We start from the raw sequence: 26497 nt of genomic DNA on the forward strand, positions 1-26497 counted from the left end.
GGAACTCAAAGCTGTAGAACACAACACAAGTGACGGAGCATTCTCTTTGTCCCTCCTCAGTCTACTTACTGTAGACTCCTAGATTTTTAAGGCGAGAAGAGACCATTTGGTGGTATAGCTTGACCTCATGTATAACAGAGGCCAGAGAATTCCAGTTACTCCTGTATTGAGCCTAATATATGTGATGGACTAAAGCCCCCAGTCTTGATTTGAAGCGATGAAGAATCTACCACTTCTCTTGATAGTTTAACCTTTGCACCACCCTTACAGTGGCTTCTGCCAGCTCTAGGGCTGGGAGTGGAGCAGCAGAGTTAAAATTGTGTTGCAGGGTTGGTCTGTATTACTTCACTTAGTATTTCTAGAAGTTTAGCCACTCTCCACATTGTGGAAGGACCCAAGAAACCACCACCAGGCAACCTTAACTATCAAATAATGAAGTTTTGGGGCATTTAATTTCCATAATTTAAAACAAATAATTTTCAGCACCATCATGTACCATAGCCCAGCTGTGCCCCTTCAGTGCCTCTGGCTCCTTGGTTATGATTATCCTGGCACAGAATGCACTGGCTCCATGTTAGTCCCTTCAGTGCCCCGACTCATCTCCCATCTTCCTGCCTGTACAGCAGGGCTGGTTCTCCCTCCTTCGCACAGAGAAGAAGGTGTTGGTATGGGACCCATAAGTTGAGGAGCTGGGCCGAGGATACAGGGACTAGCATGAAGTCACTGGGGACATGTTTTGGAGAGAGGGGACAGACATTGGGGATGCATGGATGTGGGTGATTTTGGAGAACAGATGAACATACCCAGCATGCCTCACTACACAGCTCTGACCCCCTTATATTCATTCCGTTCTTCCCTCCGCTGCTCCAACAACTGCCCACATTCCCCTTCTCTGCTTAGACTCTCCCCTGCACTGCTCCAGTATTCCTGCTATCATGCCCATGGCTCTGACCACCCCCACCCCCAACTGCTCCAAGCCCCCTCGCCCCCACCCCCGTACTCTCCTACTGCATTGAGCACCTCCACACGCCAGCTGCACCTTCCATGTTTCTGGTAAGCTGGGAGTGGCCATGGGGAGGTGGGAATGTGGTGGGGCTGTGAAGAGGGTATGTACCAGATGGAGGCAGGGAGATGCTGAGTCCCTCCCCCAGATCTGGGCTGAATTTATGAGGAAACGGCTCTATCCATCCGCCTGCATCAGGAGGCTCAGAGAGTCGTGAAGCGGACCATTATCTCAATATGATGATCGCAGCTGAATGAGAACGCTTCATGGAGATTAACGTGACCTGAAATCATAGCTCTGTGGCATGTGAACTAAAGCTAAGAGAATAATTGCGTTCTTTGTTTTTGGCATTTGGTGGTCTCTTCCCCAAATATTGGTTTTTGGGCAAAACTTTAGGGGGAAAACACTGCTGAATGCAGGTAGAGAGTAAGGAATGGGCAGAAGACACATTCTCTGAAAACTACTAGGCGGTAGGACTTGAACTCACACCGCATAGGTGCGGCTCAGGTTCAGTGACCCCAAGCAGGTCACCCTGAGACACCCAGTTATTGTGAAAAGACTTCCTGAAAACCCTCTGGCTTCAACAGAGCCCTAATCTTGCTGCACATGCACATTTCACCCTTTTAGGCACATCAGTTTGGCACATACCAATCTGGATTTATAAACTGTACCCTTCAGTGTAACTGCCCAAAGAGGCAATGGATGCCAGGCATTAGGTGGGATAAATCCTGGGTGGGTGAGATCAGTGTTTGGAGTATTAGAATAATAGTTTGAGCCCCAGGTGTGTGGAAAATAAGTTAGAACCAGGTCATTTTATAAAATGTTGGATTATTAGGGTGGCTGTAATCTCTGGAACCCTTTGCTCAAATGACCCCAGCTTTGGACCACTAACCCTCTCTCTCTCACCTCCGTGAGGCACAGCAAATATCAAGAGAGTCTGAATCATCATGTGGATTGTAGAGTACTTAGAATGGTCGTCTTTTAAACAGTAAGCAGCTCTCAGCTGTAAGCACAGCAGAGCTGTCGCTTTGCTATAATACACTTTAATACAACAATTGGCAAAGCATGGGAAGTGATAGCATCAGGAGGGAACTTACCTTTTCAGCACAATAACTGGAGAAAACAACCTTATATAGAACGATGGTGGATGTTATCATTAATGCTCATCTGTGTTGTGCAGAAGTGGAAAATATTTTTGTGCTGAGCTAACAGAGAGGCATATCCTGATTCAGCTTAGTCAAAATAGCAGATCCTTGCATGCACTTGTATGTGCTTGTCCGAGTTTCTTTTGCTATGGAAATTTAAGTCTCAAGAAAGCTTTTGTCTTGCTTTGTAAAGAATACTTCTCTTTGTTATTTTTAACAGATGGAGCCTTTTTGTCTGTTTTCCTTGGATAACATTATTCCTGAAGATAGTGGGTCAGAAACTCTGGTCAAGTTCATTCTGTTGTTTCTGTTGTTTATTAGCTTTAGAGTTTCCTTTCCCCTTTTCCAAGTTGCTCTCCACTCTGTCTCCTCACTTCACCGGGCTTTGTTTTTTCTACAGTTAAACATTAAATAAAAAGGGAAATTAGGTTATTTATTAAAAGAGAAAGAGGCTTCTATACTTTAACCTTTATTCCTAAGTAATGCGAAGAGAGGGGTTTTTAGCCTGCTTTTCCTTGGCTCACCATAGCACTGGGGAGCTCCATAGGTCAACCCATGCTCTGCATTCTTTCAGTGGAACAAAGACAAGCCTTGTTTCCCCCTAGGTGAGTTTTGTTGGAGGAACTCATTCACAGTAAAGAGAATAATAGGACTTCATTGTCAAAAATTTAATGCCAACAAATAAGTATGGATTTTGACTGTTTTCTTGGAAATCCTCAGAATATCAGGGCTGTGGTTCACTGATACTACCACAGCATGGTGTAATGAGCAGTGCCTTGTTTATAATGTAATTTATAAAATATAAATGGCTGTGTAATTCCTCATTTAAAATTTTTACATCACCATTCAAAAGCTAAATGTTTGTTTATATAGATTGTCTCTTGGCTTCATGGTTTCGGGGTGGGGGAGAAAGGAAACCTTCCAAATTCAGTCTGAATGTATCTGATGCCATTATACCTATCTGAGTTTGCAAAATGGCCCCAAAAATTGCTCTGAATTTTGAACTGTTCGAATTCGTCTCAGTGGCTGTCAGCTTGGAAGTTTAATGATGACGATTTAAATGTCATCATGGTTAACAATTTCACTGCTGAATGTTTTAGCAGGAGTATCAAGTTAATGTGCTTTTCCATCACTTTTGGGGTGTGTAGAAGCAAGAATCAGGAATGGTGGCAGTGGAGCAGATAATGCTGATAAATAGTGAATGAGGAATTAAAGACCTCCACCCACTTGATGATGATGATAAATTAATCCCCTTTGTCCTTGACTAAAAAGAGAGTGAAGGGGGAGAATGTACTGATAGCCTTTGGTTGCCTTCTGGGTGCCCCAAATCAAAACTACTTCCCTGAATGGCAAGTTCCAGCTGTCATATCCTTTATGCCTTGTCCCCTCCCCTGCACCTCCAGTTCACATTTCTCGTACAAAAGCCTATGGCACACTGAAAACTAAGGGACAACTAAAATTAATTTGTGTGTGTTCCTTTTTTAACAGGTAGTAATATTGTTTTTAAGTTACTTGTCAAAAGTGATCAATTGCTACGGTCTTTGTACTTAGAAGTTGCCACCTTTATAGCCTTCCACGTTCACATAAAGACCTGGTTGGCAAGATTGCTGTATGTAACAGTTTTACTCTACATTACTTATTCTTAATTATTGTTATTTCTTTTGTAATGTAACTTTTGGAAAGGAAGCTCAGATATTAGGTTTCAAGATTTTTTTAATTTCTCCCTCTGTCCCCCTCTTTTTTTTAACAAGGGATCTCGAAGCCAGAGCACAGAGTGAGTTCTTTCGGGCCTTTTTCAGACTGCCGGGGAAGGAGAAGCTACATGAAGTTGCAGACTGTTCTCTGTGGACTCCATTTAATCGCTGTCACACTGCAGGAAGGATGTATACTTCAGACAGCTATATCTGTTTTGCCAGCAAAGAAAGTGGGTGTTGCAATGTTCTCATCCCCCTTAGAGAGGTAGGGTCTGCTGATTGATTTTAATTTTACACTGTGCCTGTTTTTTTCTGATCCAAACCACTGCTGTCAACTAACTTAGCTGAAAAACAGTTGTTTTCCATGGGAAGGAGATGTGTGGAAGAGAGTTGCAATATGTTTTGTTCCTATCTTCGTTAGCAGATGAATTTCTATATGGCAGTTGGGTGAGGCAACACATTTCTCAAAGTAGTATTGCCAGTTAATACAGTGTGATGTAACAGAAAGGTACCTTGCAAAACAAGATATTGATCTATCCAAGGAATAATTGCTATTGGCAGTAACAGTGGCCCAAATTCTCCCAATCCCCCCTCAGTAGGCAGGGGGGATGTGAACTGGGAAAGTCCCAAGGTAGAGGTATGGAAAGAGGGAGTGCCAGTTTTATTTATTTTATTAACTGTGATAGCACCCAAACGTTTCAAGGATTGGGGCCCCATTGGGTGCTGAACACACATGCAGATAAGATATAATGGCATCTTTCCCTCCATTCCATGCAGTCTTCCCCCAACCAAGCCTGTGGGGATTCCACACACAAGGGACTACTGATTGGCAGTGGATTGTCCTGTGGAGCTGAGGGAAGCAGGGGGCTCTGGAGGCAGTGCCAACAGACAGGTCTCCAACACAGACACGATAGTCCAGTCTTTTAAAAAAGACTTGTACGTTTTTATCTAATGCAGATTTTTGGAGACAAAATTTACTTCTTGGCATTCTGGTGTAGAATCAATAGAATTTGGTTTCTGCTTTCAGCAGAATTAAGTGGCATTTTCCCCTCACTGCAAGAAGTCTGGCCTTCAAGTATTATGAACATTTCAGTATATTTCATTTAGCCTTTGTCTGGCTCATGGATGGCAAGTAATAACTGCCAATCAGCTATTTTAAATGCACTGGAGTGGGATGCTGTTTGATTTTTAAATATTTTTTTTTCAATCCCTGTGCCTGCAGTTGTGATCTCTTAATGATGAAGCTCTACTTTCATCCTGAACCAATAACAGCAACTTCTAAATGGTATCCTGACCCTAGTAGTGACTTGTAGAGACACAGCATCTGAAAACTTGTGGAAAACAAGTGGTGTAATGTACATAATTGGAGACAAAGGCTTTTTAATTTCATATCTATCAAAAACTGTTAGGCTCACAGGGTTAAAAACTTAATTCAATGCTATTGGTCAGAAACTCTGTATTTCCTCAAGAATTTGGTTATGTTGATCCCATTCCAATTGTTGTTTACATGTCAGCAAAACCATAGCTGTTTGCCAAGATTTTAAAAAGTAGCATAATGATTCTGAGTGCCCAGTTTGGGATACCTTAATCTGGCATGAACGTCCGAAGGCGGGTGCTCAGATTTTTGAAAATCAGGCTTCTTTAAGGTGTCTTCAGTTGAGCGTTCAAAATCACAAGTTACTTTTGAAAATCTTTAGACTTAAGGGGGTAAGGTCATCTGTCTAAAGTAAAGAAAATTTAATCGGTCTTGATCTTTAGGATGTATCTGACCATTTAGACAATCTGAATAGTCATAATATCAGTGTGCAAAGAAATATATCCCTTTATGTACATTTCAGTGCATGTACAGTATATCAGGGAGTGTTTTTGAATGGTGACTAATACATTTTCTGTCATGTTTTTGGAATAGGTGATTAGTATTGAGAAGATGGAGGACACTAGTCTCCTTCCCAATCCCATCATTATTAGTATAAGGAGCAAGATGGCCTTTCAGTTCATTGAGTTGAAGGACAGGGATAGCATGGTGGAGAACCTGCTTCTGAGACTAAAACAAGTCAACACCAGCAACCCAGTGCACTATAACTGCTTGGAAAAAAAAGAAACGGTACTAAACATTTGATCTGTTTCAAATTGCATAATGATGATGATACTTAGCCTTTTGTCCAGCATCTCCTAAAATCATAACTAGGGCAGAAAATTGGTCGGAAGCCTGTGATTAAGGACAGGATTAGAATTCAAAATGATGGTGACAAATTATAGAAATGTTTTGAAATAAATAGGATGAAATTTAATAAGGACAAATGCAAAGTACTGCACTTAGGAAGGAATAATCAATTGCACAAAAACAAAATGTGAAATGGAAGGAGTACTGCAGACAAGGATCTGGGGTTATAGTGGATCACCAACTAAATATGAGTCAACAATGTAATACTGTTGCAAGAAAAGCTAACATTCTGGGATGTGTTAGCAGGAGTGTTGAAAGCAAGACACAAGATGAAATTCTTCCTCTCTACACAGTGCTGATAAGGCCTCAGCTGGACTATTATGTCCAGTTCTGGGCACCACACTTTGGGCAAGGTGTGGACAAATTGGAAAAAGTCCAGATGAGAGCAACAAAAATGATTAAAGGTCTAGAAAACATGATCTATGAGGAAAGATTGAAAAAACTAGGTTTGTTTAAGAGAATGAGGGGGGACATGATAAGTCTCCTACGGGGGGACATGATAAGTAAAAGATTGTTAAGAAAAGGAGGGTGATAAATTGTTTTCCCTGGGGATGGGACAAGAAGTAATAGGCTTAAAATGCAGCAACGCAGATTTAGGTTAGTTTGGGAAAACTTCCTAACTATCAGGGTGGTTAAGCACTTGAACAAATTACCAAGGGAGGTTGTGGAATCTCCGTCATTGGAGGTTTTTAAGAACAGATTAGACAAACACCTGTCAGGGATGGTCTAGAAATGTAGTTCTGCCTTGGGGCAGGGGACTGGACTAGATGATCTGTCGAGATCCCTGCCAGTCCTATGTTTCTATGATTTACAATTTACAAGTAACTTCTTACGGATTAATGTAATGAGGTTTTTTCCTATGGTGTTTATAAACTGTAGGCTAATTAACTGTGTGTTTGGTACAGTATCTTTTGAATTAATCTATAGTAAATTCTTTTCTACTGTATTGTATAAACCATCAGGGTATTTTATTCTTTGTGCAGGACCAAAAATGCTCAATATTTAACCAGGAAGCTAAGAAACACTGAGTGACAGATAACAAGTACTTGCTGAAGTGAGAACATTACTGCTTGTATTTCAAAAGGTTTTCCTGGGACAGTCTTGGGGAAGAAAGTTGGGACTCTAGGAATCCCAAGTGGGAGTGCAGGGCAGAGCATGGCACTTTCATATCCTAGAGGATTACAGGCAGTTTCAGTCTGAGTGTCAGTTCTCATGGCCTCAAAGACTTGGGATTCAGCTAAGCTGCCAGGAACTCAGTATTTTTCAGGAAGTAGCATTTCTACCCTTCCCTTCATGTCTCTAGGAGGCCTCTCCCACATGGTGTCTCCCCACTGAGGAATAAGGCTGTGGAGAACTTTCCTCCCCTCACATCAGGGGGCCTTCAGACTTCTCCTTGTTCACTTTCCTGTGTTGTTCCTCCCCAGTATGAAAAATCAGTCTTTTCCTTAAACTAATGCTCACTCTGTTTCAAAAATCAGCTGTCCTGCCCCACTCCCCTCAATCAATTCAGTAACTGTTTCTGGTACTCCAAAAATTCACTAATTATTTGATGTGAAAACTGACCTGCCACAGGTTGAATCCTGGGCTGCTGCCTGGTTACCTCCTAAGGCCTCACCATAGCTAACTTTCCACTACCTGCACGATAATCCCACTTGGAACTCAACCCCGGGAGACACGGGATGATCTGTGCGTGTCTGTCCTGGAGCTCTGGCTACCACACTAGGGTGTTGGGACAGTTTATAAAAACCTGGGATTGTCCCCACTAAATCCAGACTATGGAGTAGCACAGTTGTAAAGGCCACTAGCTAACTTGTCTCTAAAAAAGAATAGAAAAACACTTCCTGTTCCTTCTAAAAAATATGGGGGAAGGTAGCAATGGAGTCCTGATCTAGTGGTGCTGATCACCTACAGCTCCCATTGACTTTACGTAGTGACTGCAAGTGCTCAGCAAAACTACTAATTAGTCCATTATTAATTAGGTGCCTAACTGTGGATTTTGGTACTTAATTTTAGGTAAAAATTTTCAAATTTGGGCAAAAGTTAAGACTATAACAAAGTTACCTGCTTCACTAGTTTGTGTTGGCTCTTGTTATCTCAAACATTATACATACAGTACAGTTTTTTAAACTCTTTCCAAAAATTATTTTTCTTCAATTCTATGTTGCAAGAACTCTCTCGTGTTTCATTCAACATGTGTGTTCAGTGACTGTGAGTCCCGGGATTTGGGAATGGTGGCTTCCCAAAGCGAAGACAAGAGTGAAGGTGAAAAGGAGAGCAGTCACTTGTTAAATGCAGAGGCACTAAGATCAGTGTTTCACCAGTCCGGAGCTGAAGGGAATGACTTTAGGATGGTATGTACAGCTAGGGTGCAGTTGTAAAGTAGCTTTTAAAAATAAGTCTTAAAAATAACTATGGTAACTCGTTTGGCCAAACCCTCTCTTTTAATAAAGTGAACTATATATAGCCAGGAAAGTGTAAGTGTGGTTGTGTGTGTTTTGAGTTTAAACTATAGTAAGCTTCTTTGTTTGTTCGTTTGTACAACTTTGCCTGCCTGGCTCTTTTCTCATCCCACCCCCAAAATATTTATTTACCACCCCTCCCCCAATACGTAAAAACTGGTGTCTCTTTACACTCTTCTTTTCACATGATGTCACAACCACAAATGTGTGAATTTTTGAAAATGGTGTTTTGATAGAGAGGAGGTGTTGGATCCGTCTGCATAGTTGCAGCACTTGTACTTTATCAGGCTTTCTTATTACTACTGCCTCTCAGCAGTGCTGTCTTACCAGAGTTGTAATGAGCTAGTGGATCAAGCAAAGGACTCATAGTATTCCTGGTAGCAGTGTAGCTCTCCCTTTAAAAAGCAAAACAAAACTAGCTTTATGGGCCTGTGGAGTCCACAGTTGTCTCTCCTCCCTCAGACTCCCAATTGATTTGGGGAGCCTGGTACAGTTATTGTCAGTGCTACTATCATTTAAAATAAGTTGTTTGCCCTTTTACTTGTGATCTTTAGGGTAATCATGGTTATTCACAGTCACAAGAACTAATCTTTTGGGTCTGTGAGAACCATGGCTGGAGATTTCTTGAAGGCTTTTTGGGAAGCCTTCTGTCCACTTCATGAGTGTGGGAAAGGGGCCCTGCTGCCCAGGCTCCCCCGATGAATGTCGAGCTGCTGCAAGCTCCTTCTGAGAAGTAATTGTGACCTCTGGCAGCTTCGTAGTGAGAGAAAGGATGAAGTAGTGGCCAAAGCACAACACTAGCACCTCCTCTCCCCAGCTGCAGAGTGGAGCTGCTTCAGCCTAAAGGCTGTGAAGTGGGGAAAAAAAGGACCAGTGCATCCCCATGGTACACTAACTCGCAGGCAGTCCCTATGGAGCTGGGCTCTGGCACACAGTGGGGCTCTCATTGTCTTGCCTAGTGTTGCTCTTCCCTTGGGCTCTGGGACCGCACAGGTTCCTCCCCAAGGGCAGAATGGGGCAGAATTTGCCCCTTAAAGTAGATCTCCCATGTCTGTTACCACATTTTCTGGTCCAAAAGAAATCCTTATGAAAGAGGAAAATCGGGGGTATTTAACATTTTTTGAATATTAGGCCTTAAAAGCACACTGCTTGTTTTAAAACGTATCCTCTGATCTCCAGTCCAGGGAACAAATAAAAGAGAGATTGTGGAATGACCATTTTGCAGAATATGGCAGAACTGTGTGTATGTTTCGCACAGAGAAGATTAGAAAACTTGTTGCAATGGGAATCCCAGAATCTTTACGAGGCAAACTCTGGCTCCTCTTTTCAGGTGAGAACTCTGTAATACATCTTGGATATAGCCAGGATCCAGGGCTGAACGTAACTACAGATGCAGTTAGGCAAGAAAGCTCCATAAGATTGTTCTTCAGCAAAGGAAAACTGTGTCCAAGCTGGATATTTTGGCACGTAATCCCATCACATTCTCTAGTGGAAAGGCAGGAAGGATTGGTGCTCAGCTACTGTCGGGATAGTATCCGTATAAATACCTAGGTAGAACAGTAAGATATTTTTATTTTGTGTCTCATAACTGGTTAGTGGTGCGCAGAAATAATGGCAATTTTGTCAATGTAATTAGTATAAAAATGCCATCATGTCTTTATGAAATAATGTTCTTTTTAAGGCAACAATTAGACTATAATATAAGTATTGATTTAATCTGAGCTAAATCTAACTATTTTGAAGTTATGACATCTTTAGATCTGCAGTGCTGCTGCTTCCCTTAAAGCACTGGCAGGAATCTATAGCTGGAAAAGACTTACCGAGTAATTTTGTTCATTGCCCTGTCTGAGCAGGATTGTTCTCTACAATGTGATCTCCAATTTGTCAGGTCCAGTTTCAGACACATTTGCTAGGATTACATCCTTTTATTTTTGGAGTTTTTTCTTTTTGGACATTACATTCAATACTGAATAAATTTATCCTAGCAATGCTTTTAGCAGGGGATGTTTCACAGTACAAAGTCAGTACCAAGCGGTTTTTTCTTCTACTGTGTGATTTATGCTTTAGTAATAGCTGTTTCATTTTCTATGCAAACATTGCACCTTGGAAAATCAGTGCTAGTATTTTATCTCCTTTTTAGGTTCAGGGGTTTACTAAATGCAAGTAATGTCTAATTTCATAGACCTTTGGGAAAAAAACCTCTTCACGTTTGTTCTTTTGATAAACAATTCACTTAATGATATTATACTGTACCTGAAATCCTCTTTTAACCTCCTCATGTTTTCCTCTTACTGCTGCCTTCAGATGCTGTAACTGATCTTGCCTCCCATCCTGGTTACTACGGAAATTTAGTGGAGGTGTCAATGGGCAAGTGTTGCATAGCAACAGAGGAGATTGAACGTGACCTGCATCGCTCATTGCCTGAGCACCCAGCCTTCCAGAATGAAACTGGGATAGCAGCCTTGAGGAGAGTTCTGACAGCTTATGCACATAGGAACCCCAAAATAGGATACTGCCAGGTGAAAACTTATTAGCATGTGGAAAAGTATGTTAATGCTCTCTCTCTCTAGAGGAATTCTCTGCTTATTCAGTTTTGTTATCTCCTCTGTGTGTTTTGCAATGGCTTTGTTATAAATAACATGCTTTGATTTATTGCATACATAATGAAAGAATAATTTAAATGTTGTGTAGTTTTACTCTGAAAAACGAGTATGTAAAAATGGCCCTTTCTGACTCAGACTTGTTCCCTGTGTATGTTCAGAATTTTCATTGAGAGTCAAAAATAAGTTCCCACTACTCTTGTTAGTGCTGAGTGCAAGTTATCTCATGCAGTGCTCAGCCAGTGAGCAAAGTAAACCATCCTACGAAGATGAGCTTCACATAGGAGACCTTGTGCAGGGATTTGGTGAGCTGAAATCCTCCTCTTCCCAGACTGGTGGCAAGTACATAGCACCAGTGCAGTGTAATTGCAACCTATTGGCTCTAATAATGTCTCCGCCTCCCCTCCTGAGTTCTGACCAGGGGAGTAGTGTAGTTCTAGACCCATGAGCCAGCTCCCTTATCTTCCATGCAGACACCTCTACAGAGGCAAAAAACCCCATGTTATGACACAGTTGGATGCCCATTTTGCGTCTTGACAAATATAATGCTGTGTTTTGCATAGTTGGTTCATGTTGCCCCATATGAAGAGTGGCATGTATAAACTTTCAAATCCCCCTATGGCTTAAATTCTTAGCTGGATTGCAATAATATAATTAGTCTCTCCCCTTCTCTCCCTCAAAATTAATATCTCCACAGTAGAGAGAGCAGTGTTTTGTGGTAAGCTGTCAGACTGTGGGAGCCCTGGGGGTGAAAGGCATTTCTCCTGCCAATTAATTAATGTTTTATCTGAAAAGTTTTATTGTTGTTTTTTAAAGCAGCCCTGTTGTTGGAGAAAGGGGTGGTTCTGCAGCTAATACATCCCATTTTCTTCTTTGACTTCATAACAGTCTATGAATATTTTGACCTCTGTGTTGTTGTTGTATGCCAAAGAGGAGGAAGCTTTTTGGCTGCTGGTTGCTGTGTGTGAGAGGATGCTGCCAGATTACTTTAATCACCGAGTGATAGGTAAGCTTGTCTCTCTCCCACTCTTTCATTGAAATATTACGCTGAGAATGAGGGAGTGAAATACTGCAAGGCACCAGGACAAAAAAGAACTTGCAGTTCAGATTTTGTTTACAGCTGTGCAGAATACTGTGTGTGAATTGGTATGTGAGAGCACCATTCATATTTGTGTAATTGCTGTTTGCTCATTACAGGTTTCACTGAGTCTGTCTGAAATATTTCAAAATTAGTAAAAAAAAAAAAAAAAAATTATGGAAGTACATCTCGGCTTTGCAGTCATTTTCTTTTGCTGATCAGGGAGATGGTCCATTTATACCGCAAGTGTTAAACCTTGCACACGTTTAATTAAAAACAGGCTAGCTACTTGCTAATCTGTGTTACTGTAAAGTATTGAGTGTTGTTGGGATGTTTCCCCCAGCTGTATGGATGGCATATATAAAGATATGTTGTGGTAATTATTTCTTATCTGACATGCCTGTGATAGCAGGGTGCTGGAGGAATATAGGATTGTGTCTAAAATTACCCTGGAGAAAGAGCTGATCTCAGCCCCGTGATTCTCGGGTTTCAGAGTATACAGCTGTGGGAGAAGCAAAGTTGGGAAATGGTAACTTCCACCCTTTCTGCATCTTGTGCTTTACAGTGTGCCATGCCAGGTGTGTCTGCTTGTTCTGCAGTGTAGGTACCTTTAAGACACAGTAGGTCAAACTTTCAGAAATGTGCATTTAAGTTGCTTGTGTGAAAAGGGTGTAACTACATGCACAGTGCTTGGCTGCCGATTCAATGACCTGTTTTATACACTAATCTTAGGCATGTACTGTTAAAAAAAAAAAAAAAAAAAAAAATCCATTGTTTGCACTTGCTTGTCCTTCCCAAACTGTTTTTTAAATTGAAGCTATTTGCTTTATGTTGAGTTTTATTCATTTTTCTGTCTTTACTGCTAGCCTTAGTGCTTGTATCCCCTGGTCACTGAATAGGGATAAGTGCAGGCATTTAGTTTAAGTGAGAGGAGTATTGCTCTAGGGTCAGCTAGCAGAAAGGTTAATGGTGTGGTAGTTGATACCACCTACACAGTGGCAATGTGTTTCATTCTCAGCTGGTGATTAGGCACCGTTGTGTCCCATCAGTCAGAACCTGCTCCTCAACTGCGAACATGGCTTTCGTTACCATTTTGATGCTGATGACCTGCAGGTCTGCCCCTCAACTCTAGATTTGCCTCCTTCCATCCAAACTAAAATCTCAGCCTGTCTTTCTGATAGCTCCTTGTGGCCCTCCAGCCGTCAACTAAGGCAGAGGTGGGCAAACTATGGCCCGCGGGCCACATCCGGCACATGGGACCATCCTGCCTGGCCCCTGAGCTCCTGGCTGGGGAGGCTAGTCCCCAGCCCCTCCCACGCTGTCCCCCCGCCCCCGCAGTGATGCCGCCGTGCGGGCAGAGGGGCTGCGCACTCCTGCAGGGCAGAGCATCTGGCTCCAGCCGGGTGGCACGGCTCCAGACATGCTGCTCTGAGCGGCATGGTAAGGAGGCTGGGGCCAGGGGGGTTGGATATGGGACAGAGGGTCCCGGGGGGGCAGTCAGGGGACAGGGTGTGGTTGGATAAGACAGAGATTCGGGGGGGGGGGGGGGGAAACAGGAAGGATTGGATAGGGGGTGGGGTAACGGAGGGCCTGTCGGGGGGAGGGGTGTGGATAGGGGTCGGGGCAGTCAGGGGACAGGGAGCAGGGAGGGTTATATAGGGGGTCGGGTCCCGTGGGGGGGTGGTTGGGGGCAGGGGTCACAGAAGGGGGCTGTCAGGGGACAAGGAGCGGGGGGGGTTGGATGGGTCGGGGGGTTCTGAGCGGGGCAGTCAGGACGGGAAGTGGGAGGGGTCGGATAGACTGGGGGGCACAGCCTTCCCTACCCGGCCCGCCATACAGTTTCACACCCTGATGTGGCCCTCGGGCCATAAAGTTTGCCCACCCCTGAACTAAGGGCTTGTCCTCACTGCAGAGTTAACTTGGGCTTTTTACTCAGATAATTTCCCTAATTTGATTCCTGTCCATGCAAAACTCTGTTACCTAAGCATAGTGGTGCTTTACATCCAAGCTAGCTGGGCCATCCTGGGCTCTAGGCTAAAACTCAAGTGCTGCTTACACTCAGGCTGATTTCCTGCCCACTTTGCACTGTGGACATAGGCTAAACCACTTGAGTGATGATAATCCTCCAGTGCCTTCCCACAGTTCTTCCTGTGTGCCCAGAAGGACAGTCAAGTTCTCCCACAATTCACTGGGAAAGAATTGTAGCTCATTTACTGCAGCACTAAGAACCCTGTGACATGTTCTTAGAAGTCGTAGTGTCTCACCCTAGTGAGAGCAGAACCAGTGTGGGTGCAGCTGAGTGGACACTCTTGGGGGGTATGGGTTTGCAGTGTGGCTGGTCACACCTGAGTTAGGCGTTTTCTAAAATATATTAGGAATAAAAAGAATTCTGAAAATGCTATTAGTCCATTACTAGAGGGAAATGGTAGAATTATCAGTAATAATGCAGAAAACACAGAAATGTTCAATAAATATTTTTGTTCTGTATTTGGGGGAAAACAGATGATCTGGTCTCATCATATGGTGATAATACCCTTTCCATTTCACTAGCATCTCTGAAGGATGTTAAACAGAATTTACTAGTTAGACATTTTTAAATCAGCAAGTCCAGATAACTTGCATCCAAGAGTTTTTTAAAAGAGCAGGGTGAGGAGCTTGGTGGACCATTAATGTTGATTTTCAAAAAGTCTTGGAGCTTTGGGGAAGTTACAGAAGGCTGGAAGAAAGCTAATGTTATGCCAATTTTTAAAAATGGCAAACAGGATGAACCCGGTAATTATAGGCCTGTCAGCCTGACATCAATCCTAGGCAAGATAATAGAGTGGCTGATACAGGACTCGATTAATAAAGAACTAAAGGAGGATAAATGCAAATCAACATGGGTTTATGGAAAATAGATCCCATCAAACTAACTTGATATCTTTTTTGATAAGATTGGTTGATAAAAGTAATAATGTTGATGTAATATACTTAGGGTTCTGTAAGGCATTTGATTTGGTAATGCACATTTTGATTAAAAACCAGAATGATATAAAATTAACATAGCACACATAAAATGGATTAAAAACTGGCAAACTGATAGGTCTCTAAATGTATTTGTAAACAGGGAATCATCATTAAGTGGGTGTGTTTCCAGTGAGGTTCAAGAGGGACTGGCTCTTGGCCCTACTCTATTTAACATCTTTATCAACGACCTGGAAGGAAACATAAAATCATCACTGATAAAGTTTGTAGATTACACACAAATTGGGTAGTGGCAAGTAGTGAAGAGACAGCTCGCTGATACAGAGCAATCTGGATCACTTGGTAAACTGGACACAAGCAAACAATATGCACTTTAATATAGCTAAATGTATACATCTTGGAACAAAGAATGTAGGCTATACTTACAGGATGGGGGACTCTATCCTGGGAAGTAGTGACTCTGAAAAAGATTTGGGGGTTGTGGTGGGTAATTAACTCCTAATGTGACACTGTGACCAAAAGAGCTAACACAATTCTGGGATGCATAAAGAGGGGAATCTCAAACAGGAGTAGACAAGTTATTTTACCTTGGTATTTGGCACTGATGGGACCGCCACAATATTGTATCCAGTTCTGGTGCCCACAATTCAAGAAGGATGTTGATAAATTGGAGATGGTTCAGTGAAGAGTCACAAGAATGATTAAAGGATTAGAAAACATATCTTGTAACAATAAACTCAGAGCTCCATCTATTTAGCTTAACAAAGAGAAGGTTAAGGGGTGACTTGATTACAGTCTATAAGTATCTGCATGGGGAACAAATTGGGCTTGTCAGGCTAGCAGAGAAAGATATAATATGATCCAATGGCTGCAAGTTGAAGCTAGAGAAATTCATACTGGAAATAAGGCATACATTTTTAACAGTGAAAGTAATTAACCATTGGAACAATTTACGAAGGGTCATGAAGGATTCTCCATCACTGACAATTTTAAAATCAAGATTAGATGTTTTTTCCTAAAAGCTCTGCTCTAGGAATTATTTGGGGGGAAGTTCTATGGCCTGTGTTATGCAGGAGGTCAGACTAGATGATCACAATGGTCCCTTCTGGCCTTGGAATCTATGAAAAACCTGGCTGCTCAGACCTAGGTGCCAATAGCCCGAGTTCACTCTGCATTGAAGATGTGCCCTAACCCTTAACATGACCAAAGGGGAATTCCTGATCTCCCTCCGCCCCACCCCCATAGGTCAGATAACAGTGTTGTTCTTCCTGTTGCTCAATTTTGTAATCTTGGCTTCATCTTTCACTTGGCCCTCTCTTCTGACTGTCATATCCAGGCCTTGTCTAAATGTTATTGCTTCTTCCTGTACAGCGTTTCCAAGATCTAGACTTTCCACTCTGCCCACGCTGCCAAAATTCTTGTCCAAGCTTTGCTCATTTTGCCACATAAATTCTGTAATCTCTTTCTCTCTGACCTTGACACCCAAAACCTCTCACCCTCTCTTTGGCATGTGACAGTAACACATCCACTCAAAATCCAGCTGCTAAAATCATTGCACTGACTGTGCCACACACAGCCCTTAACTCCCTCCTCTAGCTCTCCCTCCCTGACAGCACCAGAGAGACTTCTTGCTCTTACTTTCAGAAATTAGCCCTACCTTATGTACCTGATCTTTTACCTTTATTGTGTGGGCCTCTCCCTCCTCCACTGATGGCAGCCTTGATCACCTGAGTCTGCTCCAAGCACTTTTCTTCATGCCACCCTTCTCAAGTGGGAAAAGCCTCTGAGCCACAGCCACCTCCTCCTCCGAGTACTTCCTCCAAACTCACCTCTTCTGGGTTGCTTACAAACAAGTGTAACCCCAATAATGGCTAGGCAGGTGGCAAGCTGTGAACACTGCTCCTGGTTGATTAAGAATTGGGTGTATCCTATCATTTTTTGGTTACCTTTTCTCCCTCATCTCCCAACATGACTTGTTGGTCTTCTCTACTTGTTATGTCTTGTCTTTGGCTTTCATCTTCTCTTTGTACCATGCTTTAGCACAGTGAGGACCTGGGTTCAGTTCCTGCCACAGCCTTCCTGTATGATCTTTGGCAAGTCACTTTGCCTCTCTGTGCCTCAGTTTCCCATATGTAAAATGGGGATACTAGCACTTCCCTCCCTCATGGGGTGTTGTATGGGTAAATACATTAAAGGTGCTCAGATACTACTGTTATGGGGGCCATAAAAGTACCTTAGATAGACCTGGTGGGCCACTGCCACAATTTAAACATTACTAATAACATGGCCTTTTCTAAAATGTACAGCACTTCATGAATATATAATATGAAACTTCTGACTTCACAAATCTGATATCTATCCTCCATGCTGTGTCTCAGGCACAAAATGCCTTCTCTACCCCTGTTTGCCAAGCTACCTCTGCCTCCTCATTGAGATCCTTCCTAAAAATCCACTCTGCCTCCTTGCCTGAGAGAGTTAGGTTAAACACACACAAACTTAATGGAACTGTCAAGTGGAGCCCATGTTTTGCTGAGTAATCATGTGATCTTATTGTCACCTGTTCCCTTCCTCTCTTGTCCCTTACCCTTTTTGTCTGTTTGTGGTCCTCACATGATGAATGATGTCTGAATTAGATGGCATGCACTGCGAGGTGGGGATTGTGTCTGTCTTGTTTCTCAAGAGGTCTTAGCATTCAAATTATTATAATCATCTTGGGATCAGGGTTGGATCTGGCCATCTCCCGTGGTAGCATAATTTGCATACTCCCCATCTCTACTAGGGTGCCTTCTTATGACTTGATGTAGAAAGTGCTAAAAAACAAAATTGCTGTATCCAGTGCTTTGGGATTTGGGTTTGAAAGCTGAAGCTTTGGGCTTCCTGTCACAGGTGATACAGGATGTGCTCTGCGTTTGGGCAATAGAAGTTTTGAGTGATGTATCATGGAGATTTGTATAACTTGATTTTTAAGCCAGGAATTTCATAGCAAGCAGAACTTTCTGATAAGGAGAGGAGAATCTGGGCTGGGAGGAGAAACATGGTTATTGCGTGAAATAACTGTAGAGGGAATACAGAAAATGACTGGCAAAGAGAACTCCTTTTTGTATACAGTGAACATCTTTAATCCAAGCCCCTGATCTCGCATATCTGATTTGCTACCATTGATTCTTTACACATGTGAAGTCACATGGACTCCAGTGAAGCTATTCATGGGCACAGGGGTGTGGGCTAGTAGATAAGATTGCAGGATCAGGGCCTGAATGTGCTCCACTTAGAAAGATGGTCTTTAAGGCACCAAGGAAAACTTACATCTGGGAATGCTAAGAAATTACTATTTTTTTATAGGTTTCAGAGTAACAGCCGTGTTAGTCTGTATTCGCAAAAAGAAAAGGAGGACTTGTGGCTCCTTAGAGACTAACCAATTTATTTGAGCATAAGCTTTCGTGAGCTACAGCTCACTTCATCGGATGCAGTGAGCTGTAGCTCACGAAAGCTTATGCTCAAATAAATTGGTTAGTCTCTGAGGTGCCACAAGTACTCCTTTTTATTTTTTTATAAACACTCTACTTTTTACCAAATAAATACTTCCTTGAAGAGCAGCTTTTTATTTTCCACTCCAGTGCAGCTGCTCCCCTGCTCATTTGTTTGCAGTTGGTTTGTGTGTTGAGTGCTGAACTATATACACCGGAAAGAAGGGTTTTTTTGCTTCGCTTTTATTGCATAAATCCCAAGTTGAACAGTAATCCACTTTTCAAACTGTTCTTGCTAGCACTTAGGTAGGAAATTGTCCGTATGAAATAGCTGCTGCTGCTGCTATTATTTTATAGCACCCGAAAGGGTGCCGTGCACTTAACAGAAAATGACACAGGAAATGCAAAAGAACTTACAATAAGTAGTATAGACATGACACAATGGGGGGGGGACGGACGAGGTTTATCACTGTAGGATAATATGGTTACTCGTTTCAGGTGCGTACACATCTTGGTGGTTCAGATTTCATTCTGTTGATTTGGCAGCTGTTGAGTTGCAGTTAACTGTAGATCTAAACAAATCCTTTCGCCTCAGCTAACCCTGTAGTTTCATTGTGACTTACAGGTGCTCAGGTAGACCAATCAGTATTCGAAGAGCTTATAAAGGAGCGACTTCCAGAACTGACTGAACACATGAAAGATCTGTCCACCTTGGCTTCCATTTCCCTTTCATGGTTCCTTACCCTGTTCCTCAGCATCATGCCCCTAGAAAGTGCTGTGAATGTCGTAGACTGCTTCTTCTACGATGGAATCAAAGCCATTTTCCAGTTGGGCTTGGCTATTCTTGAAGCCAATGCAGCAGAACTATGTAACAGCAAAGATGATGGGCATGCCTTGATGATTCTTAGCAGGTATCCTCCTCTGTCTGAACTTCAAATTATACAGTACTTTCAAATTGCTCTGCTTTAATACTAATACAAAGGAATGTGGCTACGGTATCAATAGTAAAAAAAGAATATAGGATAGGCATATGCAGCAGCGTCTAACTCAAGTTCGGCTTGTTGCTGCTGTCCCATCAGTGCCTGATCTCAACAAAAGTTTTAGGAAATTTGGCTAATAGAAGTCCTATGAAATTTCCTGGCAATACTGAGCGAAGCAGGGGACTGCGTCAATGTGTACTGTTTACTGCTGCTCTTAGCTTCTTCCTTCAAGTGAGGAGCTTCTTGTCCCAGACTTTGTGGAGACAAAAACGTTTTTCCTTGGGGGGTGTGTGTCTGCCTTTAGTTATTGGCTAGATCACAATTATAGTGTGAGTAATACTCAAGGCATTTTGAAAAGCTTAGTAGCATAAAAACCTGTGTATTTCCATTAAGTTTGAGCCAGAAGACCATGCTTACTTCTTATTCTGCTCACAGCAAACACAGTGAAGTAGTCTCTGTTTATATTGCTTTGTTCCCTTTAGGTTTTTAGATCACGTTAAAAATGAGGAAAGCCCTCTACCTCCAATCGGCAATCACCATGCTTTTTTCAGTGATGATCAGGAGCCCTGTCCAGTGACTGAAATAGCTGACCTAATCCGTGATTCCTATGAGGTAAAATAAAACTTGATATCTCCTGGATTTTCTGTGATACTGAAATAAAGGTGTGAGTTTCCATAGCATAACCCTCTGGTAATTCAGCCCCTCGATAAGGGGCTCAGGTACGACAATGATGGGCATGGTATAAATACCTAGTTAGGTCGATAAACTAGAGACTAAATATATTAAAACGCTCTCATTTTTCTAGGACTAATAATACTACACACTTTTTATACTTTTTACATTTTCAGAAAAGTTAAAATCTCTATTCCTATATTCTAGAAATTCGGAGACCACTCTGTGGAACATATAGAGCATATGCGCTATAAACACCGGATTCGTGTTCTACAAAGCCATGAGGATACAACCAAACAAAATGTGGTGAGTATAATTTTCTAGCACTTAGGGGTTTTTTTAAACTACTATTACTCTAATTAAGCTGCTTTGAATTTAAAAAGGCACCATAGCGTGAGTTAAGGGTGATCTGTTATCTGATGTTTTTTAGCCTCCGTGCTTTTTTGCACTTGTATTCATAATGTCCCTAAGGTAGATTTAAAGGGGGGACTGGAAGAAATATGGAACCATAAATGTTCGTTCTTGGCTGTCCTTTTTCATTGTGTCGAGCACAATGTGGGAGGGCACATTTCTTGACCATGCCATTTATAGCAGTGCTAGTATTCACCAATGTGCTTTTCCCTTCTTTCCCTTTAAGCTCAGAGTTGTCATCCCAGATGTTTCAATTCTTCCTGAAGATTTAGAGGAACTATATGACTTGTTTAAGGTGGGTATGTTTGGAAAGTAGAGGGATGAAGACAGAAAACTCCAGTGTTATGGGTTTAGTTTGCAGATCATTATTTGGGCTTATACTGGAGCTTCAGTGAAGAACTGCAGGAAGAGGGAGTTACTGTATTAGCAGTGGTGCTATCATTTGGATAAGATGCTTACCTTGCTGCTGTTCTCCCTTCAGGTGGCTGTTCAGCTAGATTATAAAGAGCAAATTTAATGACCATTTAAGACAGTGGGGCTCGGATTGAGTCTCAGGGACCTCATGACACTTCTAACCTGTAGTACAAAAAAGGACTGCATGAAGTCAGGTTCTATTGTACTCTAGCAACTTCTTTCTGCACACAGGTTTAATAATGCACAGCTCTGCAACCTCTGTTCTCTGTGCTGAGCAGCAAAAAACTTAAGTACCAAAAAAACCCTTCACTTTCTTCGTCTTAATGTTCTTTAGAGGCCGGTCCTCAGTAAAAAATTAACCTGGAGTCCTTTCCATTCACTTACAATTTTTCCTGAGCTTTGACAATTTTATTTTATAAATAACTTAATTGTCTTGTTCCTAATTTAATTTCCTGGTTTTGGGTTATTCTCTTTGAAACCGTTCTTTTTTTTTTTTAGTAATGATGTGATATTTACCTGACTCTCTTTGTCTGTGTATTGTTTACCTTACAGCAATAACTAGTAGGTAATTGGGAGAAAATATTGTAAAACTCTTACTAGTTTTGAAAATATTACCTACTAATTACCCGTTGGAAATCATGAGACAACTTGTCTGATTTGAGACTTGAACAGTGTTTTTTTCTTAGGAATTGTCTTGGTATCATCACACCTACAAAAAGAGGTTAACCGTTCCAGCATACCTTTAAAAAAAATATTTAAGTCTGTATCAACTACTATTCTTAATAGTTTATGTAATAATGCTTTCTTTTCTTCGGCTTCTGATTCCTTTTAGAGAGAACATCTAATGAGCTGCTACTGGCAAGGGATGAGACCTGTAATTCTGCGACATGACCCAAATCGGCCTTATGCTGAGCAGTACAGAATAGACTCTCAGCAGTTCACTAACCTTTATAAACTTGTCTCACCGTGGACGTGTGGGGAACACACTCAAGTTTTAGCTGAAAGAACATTCCGACTTCTGGATGAAAATATGGACCATCTCATCGAATTCAAAGGATTTGCTAGCTGTTTAGGTAGCTACCTTTGCGACAATCCAACTGGCACTTGGGCTGGGCTGGTGGCGGGATGGGATGCAGGGTGGTCTGGCTTCAGTTAGTGTGCCAAAGTAAGAGAAGGACATCTTTTTCTTGAGTACAGTTTAGCTAATCTCTCTTCTGTACTGATTTCACTTTGAAGTAATCAGAATTCTAAGGCAACCTAAGGACCTGATTGAAAAATCATATTAAAATGCTTCACAGTTCTCAATCAGCGGAAGTTTAATTTTTGCTAGGAAAAGATGTTTGAAGTCATACCAAGTGTAAAATTGTCTAAACATTCTTTTCTATTTGGAGATTAAGAAATCCCCTTTTCTCACATTAGTTTTTTTCCCCAGTTGAGAGAGCCTTGTATCTTTTGTGATTCATAATCCATTTAGACTTTATGTAACTAGAGGGCAGAACAGTAGAGAATCTCAGCCCACCTAGGTCTAGCTTTGGGGGCCTTATTTTTCTCTTAGACAGCAACCTCCTGCCTACCCCCTCTTTCTGTGTACACAGGCTGTGCTTGGAATGCCAAAATTATAACCCAACCTGGAGTGAACTAGATTCCTTTGCTAGGGTATTCCTGAGATGCAGTTAGTGTCTGAATGGCATGAGGCTGTGCACCTCCATATCTTGCCAAAGTTGAAACTGCCTTACCTGTAGCGAGATGCCAGATCCAGTATTCAAACATAGATCTCCTCACTTAATGTCTAGAACTGATTTTTGATACGGAGCTGCGTCACTGTATCACTCTTAACGTCAGCGGATGTGACTAGTTTAAAAAACCCTTCACAGTATGTTTTGAGTGAATTAAACATTAGTACCTTGTCTGCATTGGTTATTTAAATAAAATAGGGGAGCCCTCACTGCTCTGCTTATCCTACAAGATGGTAGTGGAGGTGTATGGGAAGTATTAAGAAGTAAATGGTGGCCCCCAAATATTTCTAAATTAGATGTGTTTCATGGTTAGTAACAGTAGGGCTATACACAAGACCAACCTAGCTGGTTACTTGCTGGTCAGGCACAGCTTAAATATTTCATTTTAATACACTGGCTGCATGTACATATGAACATTCTGTTGTGCTTAAAGAACTGATTATTTTAAACTGTGGAAGTAAATGTTCTGGTGCACTGTTTATTTTCCTCTTGTAGATGTTATGTACAATGGAGAAATGAATGAAAAGATAAACCTGTTATACAGGCTGCACATCCCTCCTGGTAAGAAATTTGAAAGGAAAAGATCATCCTTCCTTCCTCTCTTAGTCCCCATAAGTAGACGCTTTGGGAAGTAGAAGTTGCTGAATGAATAGACATGGCTTCGCTCAGCGGAGAGGATGTGCACTCTACATACCTAATGGTGCTAGTTAGTTACAATTTTTTAAAATTCCAGTCAAAGCTCTTTGTAGCTTAATTTTGAAACGTGTGGATGTATTCCTATAAACAAGGTGGCTTACAGCTGCTATACTCTGAGATGTCTTGCAATCGATTCTGGGCCTTTTTCCATACAGGAGGTAGTTCTAAGGGGTTGGTACTCTATTTTTATTGAAAAGATTTGCTGCATACACTACTGGTTTGACCTTGCAGAGATACAGTCTCCGTCTAACATGTGATTAGGTGACTAGAGTTTGAGTGATATTTTATACAGCGTGTGAAGCTTTTTTTAATGTGTTACTTGTGGCAACATTTCCTGCTACTCCACTACAATAAGCTGCTTGTTTTAACACAAGCATAAAGTCTGACATAACTAGGCAATGTTTAAATAACCATCACGTGCAAATATCAGCTTTAGCATAAATGCTAGTTTTCTTCCTGAGCTCAGGGGATTAAAATGCGATAAAGCTCTTAATTATCAATGCACAATGTCAAGGATCACTAACTATCTCAGTCTGTTTCATTTTTTTGGGTAGCTCTCACAGAAAATGAGAGAGACAGTCAATCACCGCTAAAGAATCCTTTATTGTCTACTTCGAGGCCACTGGTATTTGGAAAAACAAATGGTATGTGCTGTCAAATTTATAAAATCATGTTCGTATAATTATGTACATAATAGAGCTGTCCAGGTCTAAGTTCTTTATGGGTCAAGTTTTTTCTCCTCTCCAGTTTCTGGCTTTTGAATTTGTTGCAATGGAATTAAAACTAATGCTTGTGTTTTTTTTCCCCACCCAAGGTGATACAGTAGATTACCAGAAGCAACTGAAGCAGATGCTTAAAGATTTAGCCAAAGAGAAGGATACGAAAACTGAAAAAACAATGCCAAAAATGAGCCAGGTATTATATATCGAGGATGTAATTTTAAATAAGGGTGGAAAATACCTTTTTAAAATGTCTGAGCACAACTCTGCAGCTCCTTCTAATGGCAGGTACTACAAACAAATCTAAAATTACTCCGTGTACTAGATCCAAAATTTGAACTACTTTGGACCAGGTGAAGCTAATCCAAAAGGGTAGGGGCCCTTGACCACCCCACCAGCAACGGTCTCTCTTGTAAATTGAGAGCCCATGTACCGCCACTGGCTGCAAATACACTACTGTAGTACTGGGAAAGAGGTAATTTCTCAAATAGCTAGGTCCAAGCCATATCTACCTTTTCTACAGGCCGAAACCAACAAGCAGCTAAATGCAGATCCTAGATCGCTTGTGTTGTGCTTACTGCACTGTCAGTTTCGGGGTTGACTGAAGATGTTACCTCATTCCCATGAAATCCTAATCTCCCTCCCCAGATTCCCACACACATACTCTCTCACTCTCTCTAAAGGCACTCTCACTCACACAGACACACGTGGCTTGTATGAAATCCAGTCTTTGGCACTTTAAATTAGGAAAGTATTACTAACTGCCAGAGTACATCCTTGTAACTTTTTTTTTGGCATTTTATCAAACCGCTAAGTGTCTTAAATTTGTAGCAAGAGCTTACAAATGAGGATGCTTCTGCATGGTACTCTAAAATCCTGTCGTCACCTTATGCTTACTGCCCAAACTTTTACAGCTATTGTACTGTGTCTGTGACATGGTGCGATCAATAATTTGACCTGTTACAATAATTTCCCCTTGCCTATTAGAGGGAATTCATCCAGTTCTGCAAAACCTTGTACAGCATGTTTCATGAAGATCCAGAGGAAAACTCTTTATATCAAGCCATTGCCACTGTGACCACTTTATTACTTCAGATTGGAGAAGTGGGTCAAAGAAGCAGCAGCTTGGGAAGTGGATCAGATGAATTTACTGAGGAGACACAGGCTGAGGCCCCTGCCTCAGACCAGGATGCTGTTTTTACTGACACTGTGAAGACTACTCCTACAGGGACTGAAGGGAACTGGACTATCTCCTTCGAACAAATTTTAGCATCACTCTTGACTGAACAGTCACTAGTAAATTTCTTTGAAAAGCCTTTAGAACTGAAACCAAAACTGGAGAATGCAAAGCTAAATCAATACTGTCTCAAACCAAATGGAATGAGCGAGCAGTCACTAGCTGAACACATGAAACTAAACACACAGTAGCAAATTTTCCTGAAACTGACCGCACTGAAGTTACACCAAAGCGACATGTTGCAAAGAAAGGCGTTTTGTTTGCTCTTCAGTTTGAGAGCTTTAAAAGCTAAAGGGGTGTGTAGTTTGTGCCACTGATGATCTTGTTTTGAATGTAAAAGGAAACATCTGTCTGCACTGTGAAGACACTGCAGACCCATTACATAATGGGAGAGCAGAAGCTGGCTCCAGGAGTTTTGTTACAGAGCTTGGTTTTTTTAATTGGGGAAAACCCTCCTCAGCTACTGTCTGCAGTTTATGTGGTGGTTTGGGTTTGTTTTTTCTTTGCACTAATCCTGAAGCCTGGTTTCAATGCTGGTAATTGAAACTATTTTAATATTTTTGATTGTATTCAGATTTGTATGTCTTGCAAGTGTACATGGACTGCTTCTGATGTTCTGTGAAAACATGCACTTTTCAATTAAACCTTTTTGTACTGGACTTTACCTGAAGTAGGGGTACTGTATCAACTCTTCAACTCAGGAATACCTCATGAGGTATGTGCAGGACACTCACTCTAACCCTCCTCTGTAAAGAGTACTTTTCAAAGTGGGGGGGTTTGTAGCCCATACTGCACAAGTTACTCTTCATTTTTTTCTAAAAGCATCAGTGAAGAGAAGAGACCTAATTAAAAAAAAAGTACCCTTAGCCACTACAACCAGTAACTGTATGTACACTGTTTTTACAAATTGCAACAGAGCACTGAATGTGAGGTCTATGTAATTTAGTATCTTGCCTCTGACGGGCGAGAACGAGATGTTTTAGAGGATACAGGTCTCA

At 41.6% G+C, this 26497-nt stretch overlaps 1 protein-coding gene across 6 annotated transcripts in view; it reads left to right on the forward strand.

The window, feature by feature from the left end:
* TBC1D8 (TBC1 domain family member 8) overlaps positions 1-26158 on the forward strand; it is a 76654-nt gene extending 50496 nt beyond the window's left edge. For all 6 annotated transcript variants that reach the window (XM_043536872.1, XM_043536879.1, XM_037898171.2 and 3 more), the window contains exons 6-20: positions 3900-4107; positions 5752-5946; positions 8235-8417; positions 9705-9855; positions 10830-11044; positions 12014-12131; positions 19260-19545; positions 20097-20226; positions 20494-20592; positions 20924-20992; positions 21944-22184; positions 23343-23408; positions 24098-24187; positions 24358-24458; positions 25250-26158. In XM_043536872.1, the coding sequence (XP_043392807.1) occupies positions 3900-4107; positions 5752-5946; positions 8235-8417; positions 9705-9855; positions 10830-11044; positions 12014-12131; positions 19260-19545; positions 20097-20226; positions 20494-20592; positions 20924-20992; positions 21944-22184; positions 23343-23408; positions 24098-24187; positions 24358-24458; positions 25250-25690 (2593 nt within the window). In that variant the 3' untranslated portion in view covers positions 25691-26158. The remainder of the gene's footprint in view (positions 1-3899; positions 4108-5751; positions 5947-8234; positions 8418-9704; positions 9856-10829; positions 11045-12013; positions 12132-19259; positions 19546-20096; positions 20227-20493; positions 20593-20923; positions 20993-21943; positions 22185-23342; positions 23409-24097; positions 24188-24357; positions 24459-25249) is intronic.
* Positions 26159-26497: the final 339 nt, after the last annotated feature.

Source organism: Chelonia mydas, chromosome 1 (assembly GCF_015237465.2).
Source record: "Chelonia mydas isolate rCheMyd1 chromosome 1, rCheMyd1.pri.v2, whole genome shotgun sequence".
Lineage (NCBI taxonomy): Eukaryota > Metazoa > Chordata > Testudines > Cheloniidae > Chelonia > Chelonia mydas.